The 22,059-nt window shown below is 36.8% G+C and overlaps 1 protein-coding gene across 12 annotated transcripts in view; it reads left to right on the top strand.

Moving 5' to 3' along the window:
- The window catches only part of TRIP12 (thyroid hormone receptor interactor 12), a gene marked incomplete at its 5' end in the record, with an annotated part of 106,235 nt that overhangs the window by 62,887 nt on the left and 21,289 nt on the right, over window positions 1-22,059 (top strand). For 3 of the 12 annotated variants that reach the window (XM_079710451.1, XM_079710456.1, XM_079710450.1), the window contains 16 exons: window positions 2,582-2,650; window positions 2,741-2,906; window positions 5,164-5,281; window positions 5,400-5,556; window positions 7,387-7,540; window positions 9,330-9,558; window positions 9,884-10,002; window positions 12,299-12,506; window positions 15,379-15,479; window positions 15,703-15,877; window positions 17,022-17,163; window positions 18,020-18,211; window positions 19,495-19,646; window positions 21,132-21,304; window positions 21,701-21,774; window positions 21,855-22,054. In XM_079710451.1, coding sequence (XP_079566577.1) covers window positions 2,582-2,650; window positions 2,741-2,906; window positions 5,164-5,281; window positions 5,400-5,556; window positions 7,387-7,540; window positions 9,330-9,558; window positions 9,884-10,002; window positions 12,299-12,506; window positions 15,379-15,479; window positions 15,703-15,877; window positions 17,022-17,163; window positions 18,020-18,211; window positions 19,495-19,646; window positions 21,132-21,304; window positions 21,701-21,774; window positions 21,855-22,054 — 2,429 coding nt within the window. Of the gene's footprint in view, window positions 1-2,581; window positions 2,651-2,740; window positions 2,907-5,163; window positions 5,282-5,399; window positions 5,560-7,386; window positions 7,541-9,329; window positions 9,559-9,883; window positions 10,003-12,298; window positions 12,507-15,378; window positions 15,480-15,702; window positions 15,878-17,021; window positions 17,164-18,019; window positions 18,212-19,494; window positions 19,647-21,131; window positions 21,305-21,700; window positions 21,775-21,854; window positions 22,055-22,059 lie in introns of all 12 variants that reach the window. The other 9 variants (XM_079710453.1, XM_079710458.1, XM_079710457.1 and 6 more) reach the window with 6 other exon arrangements.

The raw sequence follows: 22,059 nt of genomic DNA on the forward strand, positions 1-22,059 counted from the left end.
AAACATTTTTATTACTTTTTTTAAATGCTAATTTCAACTAGGGCCTTAAATCTTCCAACTGGATATGTAACTTGGAAATGTTCTGATCTGTGTTTTTCCTGTTACCTAGTCATGTACTGTATATTAGGTTATTTTATGAAATTTCAGTGGATTTACCCAAATGAACAGTACTTCTTCGTTTATGATATCTTTAACCATTTTGACTTTAGGGGTAAATTTATCATTTCAGCAAACACTGAGTGTTTCCTGTGTAATATGATCAGAATTTCCTTTTAGAAAGATCACCGTTTCCTGAAAGGTATTGGGTTAGGGAGGCAAGACTAGGAGGGTATGGGTTAAGATCAGAAGAGAGATGAGACTATGTATGTGCCAGATAGAAATGAAATAAGAAATGCAGACTGCAGCTGTCTGGGGTTGGAGAAGAACAGGAGCAATTAGGAGACGGAATCAGTGGGCCTGGTGTTGCAGTATGAGAAGTAGAGCTTATAGAGCCCCTGGTGGAGGACAGTTCGTGAGTTAAGCTTCGAGATTTTAGAGAAATTGAATTTTCTTGTAATGTTTCAAAGTGTTGTTATTGCTAAAGAGCTTTTTAGAGATCTGACTTTAAGTCACCTTTACAAAGTGTGCTTAAAATCTTCTTGGGGAAAATTAGGTACATAAAATATACAGGCATACCTCGGAGATACTGTGGGTTCAGTTCTGACAACTGTAGTAAAGCGAAATATCACAATAAAGCGAGTCACAAGAAGTTTTTGGTTTCCCAGTGCGTATGAAAGTTCTTTTTACACTATAATATAGTCGCCCCAACCCCCAGGCGACAGACCGGTAGCGGTGGCCTCTGGCCTGTTAGGAACTGGGCTGCACAGCAGGAGGTGAGCAGCGGGCGAGTGAGCGAAGCGTCATCTGTATTTACAGCCGCTCCCCATCGCTCTCAGTACCGCCTGAGCTCCACCTCCTGTCAGATCAGTGGTGGCATTAGATTCTCATAGGACCATGAACTGTACTGTGAACTGCGCATGCGAGGGATCTAGATCATGAGCTCCTTATGAGAATTCAATGCCTGATGACCTGAAGTGGAGCTGAGTCGGTCCCATCACCCCCAGATGGAACCATATAGTTGCAGGAAAACAAGCTCAGGGCTCCCATTGATTCTGCATTATGGTGAGTTGTATAATGATTTCATTATATATTACAGTGTAATAATAATAGAAAGAAATAAAGTGCACAGTAAGTGTAATAAGCTTGAATCATCCCGAAACACTCCCCCCTGCCAAATCTGTGGAAAAATTGTCTTCCATGAAACTGGTCCCTGGTGCCAAAAAGGTTGGGGACCGCTGATGTAGTCTATTAAGTGCGCAATAGCATTGTGTCTAAAAAAAAAAACAATGTACATACCTTAATTAAGGAATCCTTCATTGTTAAAAAATGCTAACCATCATTTGATCCTTCAGGGACTCGTAATCTTTTTGCTGGTGGAGGGGGGGAAGGTTTAAAATGTTGGGAGAATTACCACAATGTAATACAGAGACAGGAAGTGAGGGAGTGCTGTTGGACAAATAGCGCCAACAGACTTGCTGGGTGCAGGGCTTCCACAAACCTTCAGTTTGTCAAAAATGCAGTATCTGTGAAGTACACTTAAGTGAAGCACAATAAAATGAGGTATACCTATATTAAATAAGGTGTTTACATAAGATAGTAAAATAATATTGATTATTGAATCACTGGAGGATTTTGCTTCTAAGATGATCAAGACACAAGTAGTGCCATTCATTTTTTATTTATTTTAAAAAACTTAGCAGGCTGAGATAACCTTTACCTTATGGGGGCTAGAAATGTTCTCTAGTTAGGTGTGAGTTCACCTTATTTTGGAAGTATGGCCCGAGAATCAGAGAAGTTAAATAGTGGGCCCTATTATTGTAGCATTCTTTCTAGACTTAAATCGTGACAGCAAAGGTGTAGGACTTCTATAATACCAGAATTACTTTCATTTTTACACACCTAAGCCTAGTTTTTACATCTGAAGCCCATTTATCAATTAGAAAAAACTGAAGTCTATCAAAATATGCCCTTAAATTGTTCTTTCTGTTCTTATGAGAGTTATTCCAAATGTTTTCTCATTAAGATCAGTCTAATAGTATTCAGATTGTTTTCATAATGATAGAACAAATCTATATCAAGTTTTTCTTATTATCAGTAAACCTCTGGCTCACACACATACTTAACTATTTACAACTTTTTAGTGAATGCGTGTTTTAAGCATTTCTACTTGTAAGGCTTTTTAGAATGGTAGGATGTTTATTGTTTCTTTATTATAGTTTTTGTTTAGGTATTGACATTATAGAAGTACAAAAGTTGTTCCCTTTCACTGTATTTGGAGGAGAGAGGGTCTATCAGTATGATTCCCTTTGCTTTGAAATCATGACATTACTGATTGTTTGCTTATTAGGGTCACAGCATTTTCAAAGCTCATATCTAATTAAGCAAGTCTTGAAGAATTTGGGGTTAGGAAGAAGATAAGGGAGTGACGTACGACAGTGAAAATGTTTTATATTAACAAACTTTATTTTCCTTTATTAAAAAGGACAAAAAGTCAGTAGAAAGCACTTGCCTTTGTTTTGCACGTCTAGTGGACAACTTTCAACATGAGGAGGTAAGCGTTTAGTCTTTGTTGGTATTTTCATGAAGTTGTTAAATTGCTGCCTCACGAAGTAACAGTTTTTTCTTTCTTGTGTTTGTGAAGAATTTACTCCAGCAGGTTGCCTCCAAAGATCTGCTAACAAATGTTCAACAACTATTGGTTGTAACTCCACCAATTCTAAGTTCTGGGATGTTTATAATGGTGGTTCGCATGTTTTCTTTGATGTGTTCCAACTGTCCAACTTTAGCTGTTCAACTTATGAAGCAAAGTAAGTGCTATTTTATTATTCTGTTTTATACAGGAAAAACAGTTTGTGTGTGTGTGTGAGTTTAATCTCTGTTAATAAGTAAAGTCAACATAAGCAAGTAGAAATGGCTAATATCACAGGCACTGGATAGTAAAGGAAGAAAAATGTTAATAAGTAATAAATTTGTGTTGTGACAATATAGTAATGCTGCCTACATACAATTTTTAAAGTATATAATATATTAAAATGTTACCCTTGGTGTAGGGCTAAAGACCCAAATTCATTGCTTTCTGTACAATATCAATTAAGTAATGATGCTTCATTAGGAGAATTCTGAGTTTTATGTTACCAGTAACTGCTTCTCTTTTGCTTGTAGGTAGTCCTTTTTTCCCAGATTAGATTTTCCAGCGGTTTATGATCCCAGAATGCTTTCTTCCCTCAAAGTGTTGGAACTTATTTACACAGATGAATGTCTCTGATCTTTGCTACTTTAATATTTCTAAGCTTTTCCCAAACTTACATGTGCAGGGTATCAAGTTTTATCTCACTGCTATTGCAATTGCCCATTACTCTCTTAAACCTTAGATTTCACAAGTTAATGTCAGAAGACATCCGTATGTTGTGATTATTGCTGGTAGAGCGTTGATCACTTTTTTATGAAGCACCTATCATTGTGGCTAATTTCATATCCATAATTCTAATCTCTGAGGGCGTTACCTTGGGAGTCAGTGATGGCACTCACTGACAAAACAGTCTTTGTCCCACTACTTCAAACAGAATATTAAGTGGTATAAGAGGATTTTGGGGGTGGGGGGTGGGGGGGACTCGGTTTTATATTTCGCATTACTTGTGAATTTGAGCACATGGCACAGAATTTTGTAGAAAAATAGTGTTGCTGAGGTGCTTTATTAAAGAGATTCCTCTTACAGCATTGAGTCATTCCTGAACTTAGTATCCCAGAGAACACTGTTTTGCTTATGCCATGAACAAAGTCCTCTCTGCCTAGATAAGCTTGGGAAAGGTTTAACTCTTTTTGTGTAGTCATAATGTACTTTGCTTATTAAAATCCCTAGGGCCCCCTTGAATTTTCCCATTTCTTGAAGTTTGCCCACAGGTTTATCTCTTGTTACCGTGTGGTGTGGCACAGCATTTTCCTATATCCTGGTTTGGGAAATTCCTGTCTGACTTTTGTTTGTTTTAACATTTTGGAATTTTTTCTTTAGCATGATGAATGTTTTCACCTCTTCTGCATACTTTAGGAAGTTTGCCACATAATCATTCTACTTCGGTAACACGAACCTCTCTGGTTCTTTCCATTTTGTTGTCATCCTCTGATCTCTTTAAAAAAGAAGAAGTTAATAATGTACCATTGCCATCTATTCATATTTCTTAAGAAAGTTGGCAAAATGACTTTTTCAAGAACTTTTTAAAAATTTTAATCACTGTTTGTGAAATTTCAGTGAGTCAGAGATTTATCCACACCCCTCTGCCCAAATTAATGGTGAATACTTTCCTTGACAACAGAACTTACTGATTACTGGCAGAACATTTCAATGAAATGTTTATGTATATTTTGCATATGTGTAGTATTTTATAGATACCAACAGAGACACAGACCTGTCTTTAGGTTGTAGCTGTTAGAATGACCAAAACCTTTGGAGCCTGGGGGCTTCCTCCGCTCACTGTCAGTGTCAGTACACTAAACTAGTTTTCATGCAAATTCTTCCATAAAATGATGTCTTCTGGGGATGGAAGCTTGTGTTAGAGGATATTTTAATGATCTTTAAATTTAGTTGGCATGCTTACTGTCATTTAAGGTAAAGGTTTTCCTGATCACAATATGGTAATTTCAGATGCTTTTAACTGCTGTGTTTTATTCTATTGGTCACATGTTTTCAGTATATTTGAATTGAAGACAAATATACAAATATACTTGAGTCGAGGATAAAATATGTTTAGTACACTTTTTTGCAAAGCACTGTGCTCCTCAGAGAAAGTAATACAAGATCCCTGAAGTCTCTGCAGTGGACTTGTGATTAGGTGTCTTGCTGGAAGGTTAGGACTCAAACTTAAGTCCTCAGAAAGAAATTGTTTAAATCTTTATAATTTCTTTAAGGTTTTAATGACAATTCATTTGGATTTTTCACTTTTATTTCTGTGGTATATAGCTGTACAAGAAAATATTTCTAATTGTTTCCCCCCTAGGCAGTGATTGCCTTTTAAATATGGCAATACAAGTAGTTTCATAGGGTTTTGCTTTTTGTTGTTGGTTTTACAGACATTGCAGAAACACTGCACTTCCTCCTGTGTGGTGCCTCCAATGGAAGTTGTCAGGAACAGATTGATCTTGTTCCACGAAGTCCTCAAGAACTGTATGAACTGACATCTCTGATCTGGTAAAGATTGGGCCAATAATAACTGTGGTTTATGTGAGGGTATTTTACTTTAGAAACCTGGTATTTACTGACAGCTCAGGAAGCTACTTATTAAAATAATTGCACCTTTCGTTTTCAGTGAACTTATGCCATGTTTACCAAAAGAAGGCATTTTTGCAGTTGATACCATGCTGAAGAAGGGAAATGCACAGAACACAGATGGTGCGATATGGCAGTGGCGTGATGACCGGGGCCTTTGGCATCCCTATAACAGGATTGACAGCCGGATCATTGAGGTAGTAGTTTCATCGTACCGTTTAAATATGTCTTATTTTGGTGGAGAGTGGGTTTAGGGCTGGAGTGGGGAGGTGGACGTGTGTACTTAAATGTGCTCAATGTTGAATTAACTCAAGATTTTCTCATTTTGTCTCCTGAGAACAAGGTCCTCATTTCTGTTCAGGTCAGAAAACATGGTGTTCTAGTCCTGCTTCTGCTGCTCACTACCTGATTGACTTGGAGCAAGTAATTTAAGATCTTTGTTCCATAGTTTCCTCATTTCTGAAAGGAAACATGGGAGGAGTTAGGCTACATGTTTCTAAAAGTCCCTTTATCTCCTATCCAGAAGAAATCTCTCAAAAGCAAAGATTACATACAAGTAGCTGCTTCTCAGTATTTTTAAAGAGCAAAAATATGGAAACAATCTAAAGATCTAGCTTTAGATGAATGATTAAGTAAATTGTGAAATATACATAGGTTTGTATATAATCCAGACCTTAATGGGATAAACTTTAATGACTTAAAATATGATATGCTATAAATGAAAACAAAATGTTCAAAAAAATTATGTGACTGACTCTTGAGAACTCGGCAAAAGAAAAGAGGAATAATGACAAAGGAAAGAAGCACACTAAAATCTTTAGTGATTTTTCTGTGAAGGTTTTTATGTGTGATTTTATTCTTTTTTCCATACTTCTTCATATTAAGTTTGCACAGAAATATTTCAAAAATTTCTCAGGTTAGGAAAATATTTATCCTAGTTTAGGAAGTGTTGGGTCACTGCATTATTTGAGATGTCAAGCATGATTTACTAATGTTTTCATATATAAGTTACTTTAAGTATTAATATATTTTCTAATTTCAACCTGTGTTATTAGAATTTTTTAGGACATGACACTTAAATAGACTTTTTTTTCTTTAAGGTCCTTTCCCCTAGTTAGTTTCTAAAAATGAGTTTGTGAAAAACATGTTACAAGATCGGAAGATCTTATGAAAGTATCTAAATTCAGAGCTAGCTGTTATGTTATGAGGAAGTTAAAGGTGACTGGTCTTTGTGCATTGTTAGCCTTAGTTTATAAGTAGGTCGTGGTCTCTAACGCTAAACATTTTTCTTCTTAGCATTTTCCCAATAATTGTATTTTCACTGTTAGTTAACTGTCTTATATTTCCTGAGAGTCCTGTCTTCCATTCAACCAAGGAATTCCATAAGAATGAATATTTTATCATTTCTTTAGGTTGTCTAAAATCAAGCAAACAATGTTAATCATATTATCTCATTTGAGATACATACTTTGTAATACTTGCCACCCCTGGGGATTACTTTCTTTAGTTCCAATTGTGTCCCTTTCGATCTTAGGGCATCATTTAAATGTAAAGTCTTTTTTGTTTCCTAAGGATAATTTTCTAGGATCATTTTGTTTAAAGGAGGAGGGCTGCTAGGAATCCATGCTGTGAATAACATTTTAACCTAAGAATTAGATACTAAGATTTATGGATAACAATTTTTTTTTTCTGTCAGCAATGTCTTCAAGGCCTTTTTAACACAAATAGTGTCGTCTTCATGTCAGTGATTCTACATGACTGGATCCTTCATCAGGAATTTACCTGTATTTGTCTCAGGGGACCTGATAGGTCCTGTAACATATATTTGTGTTTAATTAAAAACGGTTTGTTGAGTGAATGAGTTTTGTCACATCCACACTATTAAAACTTGTATATTCAGTTACTTTACCATCTAAAACCTGATGAAACAAATATGTAAGTTAGCATTTATTGAGGGTTCCCACTGTGTCTTAAGTTGATAAATTTCTCCATGTTTATATTCAAGGTTTCTCTCTCTTTGCTCTCAGGCAGCCCATCAGGTCGGTGAGGATGAGATAAGCTTGTCCACTCTGGGACGAGTTTATACTATTGATTTTAATTCTATGCAGCAAATCAATGAGGACACGGGAACAGCACGTGCCATTCAGAGAAAACCTAACCCCTTAGCCAATACTAACAGTAGTAAGTATCTTTTGAGTTAAAAGTAGCACTGTATTGTCTGTGAGTAGTATTTGCAATAACAAATAATTGTTTTATGGAGTGTTATTATTAAACTTAAGACAGTTGCATAGTAGTAACTAATTTTTTGTTGTTGCTTTAATTGGCAAATGAGCCAATATTAACTGGCATCTTCCCCAAGATTTTTCTACTTCTGTGATTTGCAGTGTCCTGGACTCTAGTCAGAATTGTCCTGTGCATCCCTTTCCCCACCACCACCTTCCAGTTTTATTGAGAGATAATTGACAAACAGCACTGTATAAGTTTAAGGTGTACAACATAATGGCTTGACTTATGTCATGAAATGATTATCACATAAGTTGAGTGAACATCCAGCCTTCTCATAGATAGAAATTAAAGAAATAGAAAAAAAATTTTGTGTGTGGTAAGAAACCCTTTAACGTTCATATATAACATCCGCAGTGTTAACTGTATTTGTCATGTACGTTACATCCCTAGTACTAATTTACCTTGTAACTGGAAAAGCTTATACCTTTTGACTGCCTTCATCCAGTCCACCCCCCGTCACCCCCCACCCCCACTCCCACCCCAGTAACCACAAATCGGATCTCTTTGAGTTTGGGTTTGAAGTATAATGAACTTGCAACACTATGTTAGCTCCTGTTACACAACATAGTGATTCAGTACTTCTATACGTTTCTAAAAGATCACCATGATAAGTCTACTTACGCTCTTGTCACCAAAGGTATTATATACAACAGTAAGTGACTGTATTCCCCATGCTGTACATTTCTTACTCGTGACTCATTTATTCTGCAACTGGAAGTTTGTTCCCCTTAATCTCCCTCACTTACTGCTTTTCTCCCCTCACCCCCTCCCCTTTGGCAACCGCCAGTTTGTTCTCTGCAGCCCATGCAGTTTTTTAAATCCGATCCTTTTATCCCTGTTTTACCTTTGGATCCACTCACACCCCATCATATTAGTTCTTTCCAACCTTTTATTTTATACTTTCCCACCAAAATTCTCTTAATTAATGAAGAATAGGTGATCGTGATTTTTTTTCTTTGCAGGTTTCTGTCATTTGTTCCTTTCCTGAGGGATTTAGTTCATTGCTTTTGCAGGTCTAGGCTAGAGTGCAAGGGTCAGCATACTGTTTCTGAAAAGGACCAGATAGTAAATATTTGCAGGTCATGCAGTCTCTGTATTCAGCACTGCTCTTGTAGCTCCCAAACAGCCATATACAATATGTAAACAAATATATGTGGTTGTGTTCCGATAAAATTTATTTACAAAAATAGGTGGTGGGTGGATTGGGCCTTTGGACGATACTTTGCCAACCCCTGTTCTAGCGCTTTTCATCCATTACCTTTCCCCTGCACCTTATTCCCTCTAATCAAAGTGACAGGTCATCTTGTTTTTCCAGTTTCTTGCTACATACTCACTGTCCAGTTTTTCAACTCTGTTTATTTCTTACTAGTGGTTTAGCTGGCTAATACTGAAACATCTCCAATATTTTGTGGAACATATATTAGTAAAAATAAGAGATACAGTGTAGTGGTGCCTTGTGCTTTTCAGCTGGCCAGAATGGTCGGTGGTTTTTTAGCTGGCTAAAATTTGTCTTAATGCCATTTATAGACCCCAGTTGATTGCATTAGATAAGTTAATTTGCTTTATAACCAAAAAGGTTTTATAGCATTTCAGATAATTACATCAGCTTGAATGCTTTATGTTATTTACTTTATCGTGTTTCTGAAATCTGTAACTTTAGGATTATACGTTTTTTTTATTACAGGTGGATATTCAGAGTTAAAGAAGGATGATGCTCGAGCACAGCTTATGAAAGAGGATCCGGAACTGGCTAAGTCTTTTATTAAGACATTATTTGGTGTTCTTTATGAAGTGTATAGTTCCTCAGCAGGACCTGCAGTCAGACATAAGTGCCTTAGAGCAATTCTTAGGATAATTTATTTCGCGGATGCCGAACTTCTAAAGGATGTCCTGAAAAATCATGCTGTTTCAAGGTGTGTTCATGAAAGTGGTGAAAACGCTTTAGAAATCCAAGTCTCTGCAAGTAACTTCAGAAATCTTTAAAGAAATAGTACAGAAAAAATATGCACAAAACAGTTTATTTGGAGTATTTTGAGCCCTTCGTTGTCTTTCTGTATTCACAAACACCTTTGATAAAGAATAAATTAAATGCAGAAGTTGAGCATTTAAGAAAAATTCTTGTTCTGGTGGATTGGTTTGACACTTAAAATATTTTGCTCTCAAATTTAAAGTAGGATGGCCAGCAGTAATTATCAAATTCAGACAAATGTTTTATATACAAATGCTTTCTTTTTTTAGTCATATTGCTTCCATGCTATCAAGCCAAGACCTGAAGATAGTAGTTGGAGCACTTCAGATGGCAGAGATCTTAATGCAGAAGTTACCTGATATTTTTAGTGTTTATTTCAGAAGAGAAGGTAATGCCGTTCATGATAGTTAATTCATGGTTAATCTTTTAGTCTAAACATTATTTCAGTAGAAGTATAGTTATACTCTATAGAAAAAAAATTAAACTGTTATTTTTATGTAAGATTTGCATGCTTACAGCTTTAATACATATAGAGTGTCTTTCATAAATCTTTTGTTAAAGATTGTGTGAGATTCACTGTCTGTTGATGAACACTTAGTAAGTTTCAATGATTTGAGTGTTTATGGCCCAGAAGCAATCATTGACTTTTCTTTTTATGCTGATAACATACAGTTGCCCATAAAGATTCTTTGAAAAAGCCAGAGGTCACTTTCCCAAGGAATCCTGTTAGTAGATCAGAACAGCTGTAAAAGGGATTATTTTTTTACTTCACTGTGTAGATAATGGAATATTTCAAGGCTTGGAATAATCTTCAGAATGCAATTGGTGTAGTCCTCTAATTTGAGGAATTTCAATGTCAAAATCAGCCTAGGGGACATGGTACTTTTCCATTCTTTTCTTGAAGACCTCAAAGATGAAACTGTATCACTCATTTGGGTGTTTTATTCTTTTTAAACCTGCCAAGATATTAGAAGCTCCTTCTCATCAACAGAAATCTCTTTATGGGTCTTTTTGGTCTATTAGGTTACTTTGGTCTTGTGAGGATGCAGAAAATGATGGTGTTTTCCCCTCACGTAATACTTTATCTTCAGTCTTAGAAACAATCCTGGTTCTTTATGCATATGATCTGTTTTCCATTCTTTTGATCGCCTTTTCTTATGCTGGATTCATTTCTCTTTACATCTTGAGAATGTAACAGACATGCTAGTGTAATAGTATTGAATCAAATGGGAAGAAGGTTTCACTGTTTCTTATTAGCTCTGTTCAAATAGCAGTGAGTTTTCAAAAAATATCCAGCACTACACATTTATGTGAAATAGAAGGCAAACTCTCTCCATTTCCCAGAGATAATAACTGTGGTTGACAAATCAGGTTTTCTGTGCTCACATAAATGCCTGGTATGTATTCTTATTTTTAGCCTTAGATTATCTTGTATTTTGCATTCTGTATTTTGTTTTTGGTATTCTGTTTTTGTTGTTGTTTGCTTTTAGGTGCTCTCTGATTTGGAAGCATACCAGAATCGGTCTTTTTTTCCCAATGATTTTTTTAAAAACTTTGGTAGAATTAACTATGCCGTCAGGTTGAATTTCCCACCCCCAAATATTTATATAGCATATACATGATGAAGTTTATGGAGGGATGTAGATTGGTTCTACCCCTTTGCATCTGGCTTGTCTCACTGTTCTTTCAGGTTCCACTTAAATGTCACTTACTCCTAAAGATCTAGCCTGCCTTCTAGATTGTTACATCTCCCGACTGTATGCTCCAGCAGCACTGTATTTTCTTTTTCATAAGCAGTTCACTCTTTATTTGTAGTTTCTGGTTAAATGTATCTTTCTCATCAGTTAATAAGTGCCCTGAATCCATTTTCCTTAGCCATGGCCATATCCTTAGTGCCTAGCACACAGTCTGGCATATGATTGCTGCAAATAATACTTGTGGAACGAATGCCTGAAGTTTGAATTCATTCAGACTTTTTTTTTTTAATAAAAAGAATCTGATGGAAAGCTCTGAACGCTTCCCCAGAAAAATGTGATTGTGTGAACATGCACTCACATACATTCAGACACACAGATTTGCATATAGTTTACATACCGATATTCAGACACACACCTTTATATTCCCCCCTCCTCTCATGTACATCTTCCCACAGTCCAACCCCAAATATAAACCCTGCCTTATAAGTTACTGTTCATTTCTCCTCATACACCTCCAAGGATGTGAAAATCACCATCCTTCAATAGCTGGTGTTCTCTTTTTTTGGCAGTAGTGTTACTGTGATCTTATCTCATTGTAGTATTTGAAGTTAATGACTGTAGGTCTTTTTCTTCCTTCTGGCTATCAAGCCACAGGTGCACTGCATTTCTGTAATTGCTTATTGTTTTTATAAAGGGTATTTTAAATTTCCAGTAGGAATTTACATGTGACCCTATTACGTATCCTACATTCGGGTTTTGAGTATTGGCAGACAGTCAGTATAAATATGTTTTCTTTAATTTTGAATTTGCCTACTACTTTTCTTTGGAGTCAAGTTGAAGACTCTGGCACCTAAAGTTATTTTCCTATTTGCCGGGTACTTTTTATTCATTCCTTGTGAATCCGTGTTAGCATTTAGGGATCTTATAATAATGGTGGGGAGGTGGTCCTGATTAACACATACTCTCTTTAATCTCTGCTCTGTAAAGGTGTAATGCATCAAGTAAAACACTTAGCAGAATCGGAATCATTGTTGACAAGTCCACCAAAGGCATGTACGAATGGGTCAGGATCCTTGGGGTCCACGACGTCTGTCAGCAGTGGAACAGCCACGGCTGCCACTAACGCCTCAGCTGACTTGGGGTCCCCCAGCTTGCAGCACAGCAGAGATGATTCTTTAGATCTGAGCCCTCAAGGGTAAGTCAGAGTTTTGCAATGATTTTTGTGCTCTTTGCCTTTTACTCTGCCCTGGTACCTGAGACTCACACAGGGAAGTAAATGGTAAAATATTATGGAGAGTGTACGTTTTCTGTTTTTCCATGTATATTGTGTTAGATATTTAATGGGAATGGGAAGAAACCTGTTGTATTGAGCCATGTTTAGGAACCACAAGAGATACATGGTGTTTCCATACAAGGGAACTAAGGCTCAGAGAAGCTAAGTGACTGGTATAGTGTCATGTACTTATTTTACAGATGCGGGATTTGAGCCCTCATTTCTGATTCCGTAATCTTGCGATTATTTACTATATTGCAGCATACATACCAGCTTTAAGATATCCAGATATTAAATATAGTGAAAAATATTAAAAATTGGAATTTTTAGACTGTAAAGGAAAAAGATCCTGATTTCCCATTTATCTCTAATTGGCATATGGGAACTTTTGCTGTTAATAAAGGCAAATGAGAGTTCTAAGTTCTCTGCTTCCACCTCTTTTTTAATTCCTTTGTTGTACTGTGCTGCTGAGAACATTACCAAACCCTCGTGTTGGTTTTCATTTTGTTGTGTTGAAACAAGTCACACTCTAAAAGTGTTTTTGTTTCTTTGATGTAAGCTGAAAAGTAGAGATCTTGGTAAAACATATTATACTTAATAAGTGGGGTCCAAAAATTTAATCTTATAAACTGCAAGGTAGCATTGTCCTGTGAAGCTAGCCCACTCAGAATCCCAGCTGCTTTTGGTGCCCCTTGGTGGCAGTTGTCCACCCTGGTTTAAATATGAATTCTGGCAATTCTGTGACTTCTGGCACAGTGACCGTTAATTTTAGGAAGCTGCTGGGTATAAGTGGTACCATGTAGTGGGCACAGTCCAAGGAGTTTGAGAATGCCAGAGACCCTCCACCTCCACTGTTTTCCAGTTGCATTATCTTGCCATTTTCCTTCCCAGCCTTGCTTGCCCCTCTGCTTCCTCCCGAGCCCCGCTCCCTCCCCCAGCTGCTGCAGTAACCTTAAGTCATTGCAGATGTTGCGGAAAAATCCGAACGAACTTTCTGGCCAGCCCAATACTATATTATAGCACAGGCACTTGGTAAAATATGCTGCAGCTCAGACAAATGCCGTATTTCTGAGCTACATACATAAAGTATATGAAACAAATATGCAGTGCAAAGAACCTATATGATTATAGGTTCTGACAGTTGATACTCTTAAAGAAAGAGGAAAGGACCTTTTTCTTAAAATACTTGCAGAGTTTTAAGTGATTCCTTTCTCTTCTAATATGGTTTTAAATGAGAAGTTTATATAAATTTGTAAAGGTGGAATTGTTTAATTTTAAGTTTATTCTTTGAAACTTCACTTGTCCTGATTGTCAGGTATATTGATCACACTATTAAGTGTTTTCAGTAGACATGTCAGATGTTGGAAGACTTTAAATATTTTTTTCAAACTTTTTCTTACTTGGGTCATAGACCAACTGAAGCAGAACTGTTTTTCATCTTCCCCACTTTATGTAGCTTTGTTATTTATTTGAAGAATGATATTTTAAACTATTTCTAGTGTTGTTAAAGATAGTGAAAATAGGGCTTTCCTGGTGGCGCAGTGGTTGAGAATCTGCCTGCCAATGCAGGGGACACAGGTTCAAGCCCTGGTCTGGGAAGATCCCACATGCCGTGGAGCAACTAGGCCCGTGAGCCACAATTACTGAGCCTGCGCGTCTGGAGCCTGTGCTCCGCAACAAGAGAGGCCGCGATGGTGAGAGGCCCGCGCACCGCAATGAAGAGTGGACCCCGCTTGCCACAACTAGAGAAAGCCCTCGCACAGAAACGAAGACCCAACACAGCCATAAATAAATAAAATTAAAAAAAAAAAAAAAAAAAAAAAGAACCTACAATTTGGACATTCGTTTGGAAAAAAAAAAAGATAGTGAAAATAGTACACAAAGGCTACATACGTTCTGTTTCATATATTCTAATTCAAAATAGGCTACTCATACTATCACTTGCCACATTTGTTTACAGATAATTTGAATTTTTTTAAAAAGTACTTAATAAGTGCATTCATTTAGGATGTAATTGCCATTACACACCATGAAATTCCTTTGGGTAGTATTGGAAAGTATTTTGATAATATTAACACTCAATGCTATGTATATTTTACTTATTGTCATTTAGGTTGGGGAAGAAATAAGGTACTCAGATTTAACATATTCCTTTTCTAGTTTATGCGTTGCATATTTGTTTCCTGTGCTTTATGTATGTACTGCATTTAATAATGGACTTTAACACAGGATTAATGAGATACTCTATTTGGTTTTCTTTTTTTAATTAATTTTTTATTAAATTTATTTATTTATATTTGGCTGCATTGGGTCTTCGTTGCTGTGCGCAGGCTTTCTCTAGTTGCGGCGAGCAGGGGCTACTCTTCAGTGTGGCACGTGGGCTTCTCGTTGCGGTGGCTTCTCTTGTTGCAGAGCTCGGGCTCTAGGCACGTGGGCTTCAGTAGTTGTGGCTCACGGGCTTAGTTGCTCCACGCATGTGGGGTCTTCCCGGACTAGGGCTCAAACCCGTGTCCCCTGCATTGGCAGGCGGATTCTTAACCACTGCACCACCAGGGAAGTCCCTGGTTTTCTTTTTAGTAGTTCAGTATAGTCAAATAGCTAGCTATTTTCTGAACTAATCATTTTCTGTGTCTGTACACTTCTAGAACATCGGTGCAGAGTTGGCATTAAATAATCACTAAATGAAAAATACCCTGTTATAACAATATTCTGCCATTTTAGCTTGCTTTTAAATGAGTGATGATACTAAATCATGGTAAGTGCTAAACTTATCCCATGTTTTCCCATGTGACAGTCGATTAAGTGATGTTCTAAAGAGAAAACGACTGCCAAAACGAGGATCAAGAAGGCCAAAGTATTCACCTCCAAGAGATGATGACAAAGTAGACAATCAAGGTAATTTTTGTGATGAAACTATGAGGCAGTAAAGGGAAAGGTGGTAGCAGTTAAGGATACATGCTTCATTAAAATTGCTGATAGCTTTGAAGCATGCCTGAGTTTCCTGAATTCCCAGTGTTCTTAGTTCTTTTAGCTAATTTATTAAGAGTGGGAATCTTAAAATTCAGTTGGTTTTCATCGATTGCACTGAAACGATTTAATCATCATTCTCTTTTCATAGCTAAAAGCCCCACCACTACTCAGTCACCTAAATCTTCTTTCCTGGCAAGCTTGAATCCAAAAACGTGGGGAAGGTTAAGCGCACAGTCTCACAGCAACAACATTGAACCGGCCCGAGCTGCGGGAGTTAGTGGTCTTGCCAGGGCCGCCTCAAAGGACACCATATCCAATAACAGGTAAGGTGGGGGGTTCTGTGTCACCTCTGTTCTCAGGTCAGAAAAACTTCCCATTTTTCGGTCGGCATATTTATTATATGGAAATGAAACATGGACACAGACCTTTAATTTATGCTCAGAGGTGGCATAGCTCAAGGTTGGAGCCGATTCTCAATTCTTGAACACTGTGTCTGGCTTTGTCCTGCGTTCCAGTCTCACATTTTAAAATTCCTTTCAACGTGTCTACTTGGGAGTTGTGTATGTTCAGAGCCAAACAAATAGGTTTCCCATTGAAGCTGTCCTTTAGTTCTGTTCTGGAAAAGGAAAGCCGGCGTATTTTCTGTACACATACATGCGCGCTCTTTTATGATAACCCTCCTCTACCCTTTACAATGGAAGGTAAGGCTCTTAGAGCAGAGCCCTTTTTTGGAAACTTAGAATTCTGTCAGTTAAACTATTTCACACCAGTTTATGGCTTTAAAAAATTATTTCTTTAAAATTCTAAGGATTGTTTTGTCTTTTGGCTCTGGATGTAACATACCAGCAAGGAGTACTTCTTCTGCAAATAAGAAATTTTAAAAAATCAAATTCCATTGGGAAAACAAGGAAGTTCTTTTTGTTTGGTTGATTGCTTTGGTTGGTTGGTGGTTCTGAACTTCAGTTAATAAAAATAATTAAGCAAATATATTTCTGAAGCCATCAGAATTTGTAATTTAAACAGCGAGGTCTCAGCTGTCATAAATAATTGTGCACCTAACAGGTGGATGTTGCTTGTGTATAGTTCTTTACTTCAGCTCTCCAGGGAACATAAATAAAGGACAGTGCAGATATGTCTGTACCTTAGAGAACAGTCATGTAAAATTGCTTTCAGGTGAACACTCAGGAAACTCTTAGGTTGTAGCGTCCCTAGAAGTTAGAACTGTTTCTTTGGTCTTCATGTAATGACCTGAAATGTATTTTAAGTACCTGTGCATTTCTCTAGGTATATCTTAGCCCACTTTCAAACTGAAACTTAATTGGGTTAATGTGGAATCTGAATTTACTAGTCTATAAGCATAGGCCAAAAAGGATTTTAAATGTAGCAACTATTTGCCTTTGACCAGAAGTTATAATTGAAATCCTTTCTGTGTACACTGAGACTTTAATATCTTTTTCCTTCTGGCAGAGAAAAAATCAAAGGTTGGATTAAAGAGCAGGCGCATAAATTTGTAGAGCGTTATTTCAGTTCTGAGAACATGGATGGAAGCAACCCTGCATTGAATGTCCTTCAGAGACTTTGTGCTGCAACCGAACAACTCAACCTCCAGGTACTGTGACTGGTGCATCTGGCTGGCTCTCTTTTGTCTCTTCCGGCGTCTCTTCCATCCTGCTCTTCCTTTCCTTGGTGACTCTAGCTTTTTAGCCAGACGTGTACCTTTGGTGCTGACATTTCTTTAACTTGTCCCTTGACTTTTCGTGCATCATTTTATCATTAGATGGGCTAGACATCTGGTCTTTGACTTTCTTTCCTTCACCTCCCTTATTTCTTGACAAATGAAGAGACTTCAGAAATGTCCCTCAAGCACATCTCTTCTCTCAGTCCTCTTCAGCTACAGGTGTTAGCATTGAGAAGACCTTCCTTAACCCCTCTTTACCTGTGGCATGAGAGTACTCAGAGAGGGTAGAGATGTAATAACTAAACCTTTTGTGTTTCATCTGACTCTGTTTGCATTTCTGATATACTTGGAGCAATATGAGTAGTACATGTTTTCCAAGAAATTGTCTGTTTCATTCATACTTTAAATGTACTAATATAAAGCCATACCTTGGACTCTTGTTATATCTCTTTTCATTTTGGTATTGTAGCTCTATTCCTCCATTCGTATTCTCATCCTTTGTCTTTTTTAAATTTTTTAACACAACTCCATTGGTTGAATATGAAGGTTTTTGTTTTTGTTTTAATGTTAGTATGGGTACTGGTTTTCTGTCATGAAGTAGTAACATTTTGTGAATGTGTGTGTAGGTAAGATGTTACTTTTCAAAGCTCTACCAAGAATGCACCCTCTGCCCCTGCCTTCTTTTTCAGAGGTGTTCAGAAAGTATCCAGTTGCTTTTGGGGAAATGTGAATTGTGCATTTAGTAAAGGCTGTCTAAATCAGTATATATTGTTTTCAACTCTTTCAGGTGGATGGTGGAGCTGAGTGCCTTGTAGAAATCCGTAGCATAGTCTCAGAGTCAGATGTTTCATCATTTGAAATCCAACATAGTGGATTTGTGAAGCAGCTGTTGCTTTATTTGACATCTAAAAGCGAAAAGGATGCTGTGAGCAGAGAGATCAGATTAAAGAGATTCCTTCATGTATTTTTTTCTTCTCCAGTAAGTTATCTAATAATAATGCCTGTGTGTCTTACTTTAAGCGTCATTGTTCACTAGTGTGTATATTTTCATCCCAGTAGTAATTTTGAGTAGTTTTTGGTCAAGATATTGAGGTCAAGTTTTTATCTTGCTTATTATACACAGTTGGATTCGTTGGTCTTTTATACATCAGGTAAATAGTAAAACAACAAAATGGTGACTTGAAGTAAGGGCCTGTTCTGTGGTTGATGAATCTTGAGTCTTTGTTTTTCTGTCAGGCAAGCCATTAATAGTAGTCTCTCACTTGTGAATGTATTTTATTCTCAATATCTGTTTTTAAACATATTGCAGTTTGCAGTATATTTTTTTAAGGGAAATACAGTAGACATAATGTCGCTATAGACATAAGATAGAGTAGACAAATACATTTCTATTTTGTATGTAAAACACAGAACTAACAATATCATTGAAGAGTACTTAATCACCATTTATAATGTGGATTATGAGACCAGAAGCCACGGAGCAGCTTCACTTCCTTCACCCTCAGTGAGTGAGAGCAAGAGAGTAACCTGGACACTGTTGACTCAACATCACTCTACTTGTTCATAATGGCTTAAGAGAAGGCATCCCTAGGGAAGGTTCTCTGGTTCAGCTGTGTAATAGGGCTCAGGACAAGTCTCCTGTGTGAAACTGTGTCACCACGTCTTTTCAGTGTTTGCAGGCATTGCTTGTATTATTTTAACTTGTGCGGCTACCTAAAGCAGAATTGATGTTTATTTGAGAATCATTAGATGTGTAGCAATATTGGATATAGTTTTATACCATGCTTAAAATTATGTACAGGTCTGTAATCTCTTATCTGCAACTCCTTGGGGCTGGGTGGGTTTCACGAGTTCTACCATACATTATATACAGCATGTATTACCTGATACATCCCCAGTGGATTCTGAACAGTACTTTGTACACATTAAATATTTTTGTAGCAAAACATATGACTATTCCTACTAAATAAAGGTTGAATAAAGACTCCAAATGGCCTTGTGTCTGTCTGAGTCAGGTTTTGCCACTAAATGAGTTGTGTTTTCAAGCCTTTTGGACTTAGGAATTGTGAATATGGGATTGTGGGCCTATACAGAAAGAATGTCTTTATTGAAATAATTTCTTTGGAAACACTGTTCTAACCAAATCCATCAAAAAAGGTACAATAGATTAGATCTCTTGTAAAACTACCTATTAAATTTTCTTGCTGAGCGTTCCATTTTCATGAGGCCTTGCTTAACCTATTGGTTTATTTATAACTTCAGCTTCCTGGAGAGGAGCCCATTGGAAGAGTAGAGCCAGTGGGTAATGCACCTTTGTTGGCATTAGTTCACAAGATGAACAACTGCCTCAGCCAGATGGAACAATTTCCAGTCAAAGTGCATGACTTTCCGAGTGGAAATGGCACAGGAGGCAGGTAAGGATCATTGCCTAGGTGTGCCCTTGCCATTGGACTTTATGCTTAATTTTGTTGAGGTAAGGTGGCAAGAGGTCTAGTGACATCTTGGTCTGCTCAAAGAACATTCATCTATAAGGACCGCAGAAATTAAATATTCTAAAGTGTGAATCAAATAATTTTTATCCCTAAAGTCATACCCCGTATCTTAAACATGATGTTTTGAAAATATAAAACCAACTTGTGCTGGCAAGTTGTAATAGGCTTAGTTTTCCTTAAATTGATGTACTTTAATATATAAAGCTTTTCTCCAAAAAGTTTGTAGATATGGATAATAAAATGTTTACTTTCTGTGCAATAATGTGATTTCATATGTGATCTAATTGGTTTTGCAAAAACTTTGCACTTTGATGGGCTTTATCAAATAAGTTTATTTTTTTCCATAATATAGTAGTTTTACAGGACTCATGAGGTGCTACAGAAAGAATTCATTAAGTTCATTGTTGTGTTCTTACAGAATGTTACATGCTTCCTGGAATATTATGACTAGCAGCCTAGAAAATTTTAAAAAGTAGTTTGGTTTTACAAAACACAGTCTGGTGTGTTTTAAAGACATTTAAAATGCTGACTGAATTAAAACAGTATGCATTATTGAATAATGAAGTGATCAGTGTGGACTAGGTTTTTTTCTGCTTTGAAATTTAATGTAGAGAGTGGTATTTAATTTTGATTATTAAACTGTCCTGGAAGATTTGTATGAAATGAAGGGACACTTTCAAATATATTTGAGAAAACCGTAGTGTTTTTCATTTTTATCTAAATTTGTGTAAAATATGTATGTTTACATATGTATGTATCAATATAATGGAATATTCTTTCCCATACCCCTGTTTGCATGCGTTATGGAACCTTGTAGATAACTGCATTTTAAACTCGTCTTACTCTTGCCAGACCTTTTCAGAAATGAGCAGTTGAATATCATTACCAGATCTAGACTGGTACAGCTATTAAACTGCTGCACTCAAAAGACTATAGCAAAGTAAAATTTAAAGGTTAGTTTTTAAAGTAATTTTGTAGCTGAAATCTTTGAAAGCAAAAATGAGAGGGTTTGTTGTTTGTTTTTAAATAAATAGGATTTAGTAGGCAATGGCAAAATATTGCAGAAGTGAGCATGCCCAAATGGTTCAGGAATTTTTATCCTGCGGAAGTAATTAAATCTCGATGGTGAGGTGTTTCCGCTTACATAGATTCATGGTGGGACAGAGATGGAAAGTTGATTTAACGTTTTCATATGCATGCGTACACATCCTCTTTTATTTCTTATTTTATCATAAAAAGTTTTTTCCAATAACTTGGAATTGCTGGCTTTAGTATATACATAACTGGTAAGTGCTACTTTGTGTCTCAAGAAAAATGCAGAGTTTGTATTATCTTGCTTTTATTTTAGTTAGTGTATGTTGGTTTTGAAAATAATAGAATAACTTTTTTTTCACAAATTATCTTGAGCTTTTCTCTCAACAGAGGATCACAGGCTTTAAAATTTTTCAACACACATCAGTTAAAATGCCAGTTACAAAGACATCCAGACTGTGCAAATGTGAAGCAGTGGAAGGGTGGACCTGTCAAGATTGACCCTCTGGCTTTGGTGCAAGCTATCGAGAGATACCTTGTAGTTAGAGGTACTTTCTGTACATGTATATTGTGTGTTTATATGTACATTTGGGTTGAAATTAATATTAAGGGATATATAAAGTATTTCCCTATTGCTGCTTCTGTCAAAACCTAGCATCAGGAACTTGTGTACTCATCATTTATTTTATATGTAGTATGTAGAAATGTTAAATTTTGTAGGGATTGACTACTTACTTGGTTGATTGGGTGATGAGTTACTTTATCCTGGTGGAATGTAATAGAAATCGCATTTTGTATCTGACAGTTTTCTTAATCTTTCTGCTTTGTAGATCAAAATGTAATACACATGTTTTTCTAGGAATATGTTAGTTTAACCAGTATATATAGGCTTTTCTTTGCCACATGAAACTGCTAGGAGTTTAACAGACTTCTTGGGTCCTTAGGGTATGGAAGAGTAAGAGAAGATGATGAAGACAGTGACGATGATGGCTCTGATGAGGAAATAGACGAGTCTCTGGTAAGGTGCTGTTCTTACCAAGTTTTAATGTGTAAAGTTCAGGGCCTGTAGCTTCAATGGATTTTCTTTGCTTTGTTTAGGCTGCTCAATTCTTAAATTCAGGAAATGTACGACACAGGCTACAGTTTTACATCGGAGAACATTTGCTACCATATAACATGACTGTGTATCAGGCAGTACGGCAGTTCAGTATACAGGCCGAAGATGAACGGGAATCCACGGATGATGAGAGCAATCCTCTAGGAAGAGCTGGTATTTGGACGAAAACTCATACAATATGGCAAG

Source organism: Hyperoodon ampullatus, assembly GCF_949752795.1.
Source record: "Hyperoodon ampullatus genome assembly, chromosome: 8".
NCBI lineage: Eukaryota > Metazoa > Chordata > Mammalia > Artiodactyla > Ziphiidae > Hyperoodon > Hyperoodon ampullatus.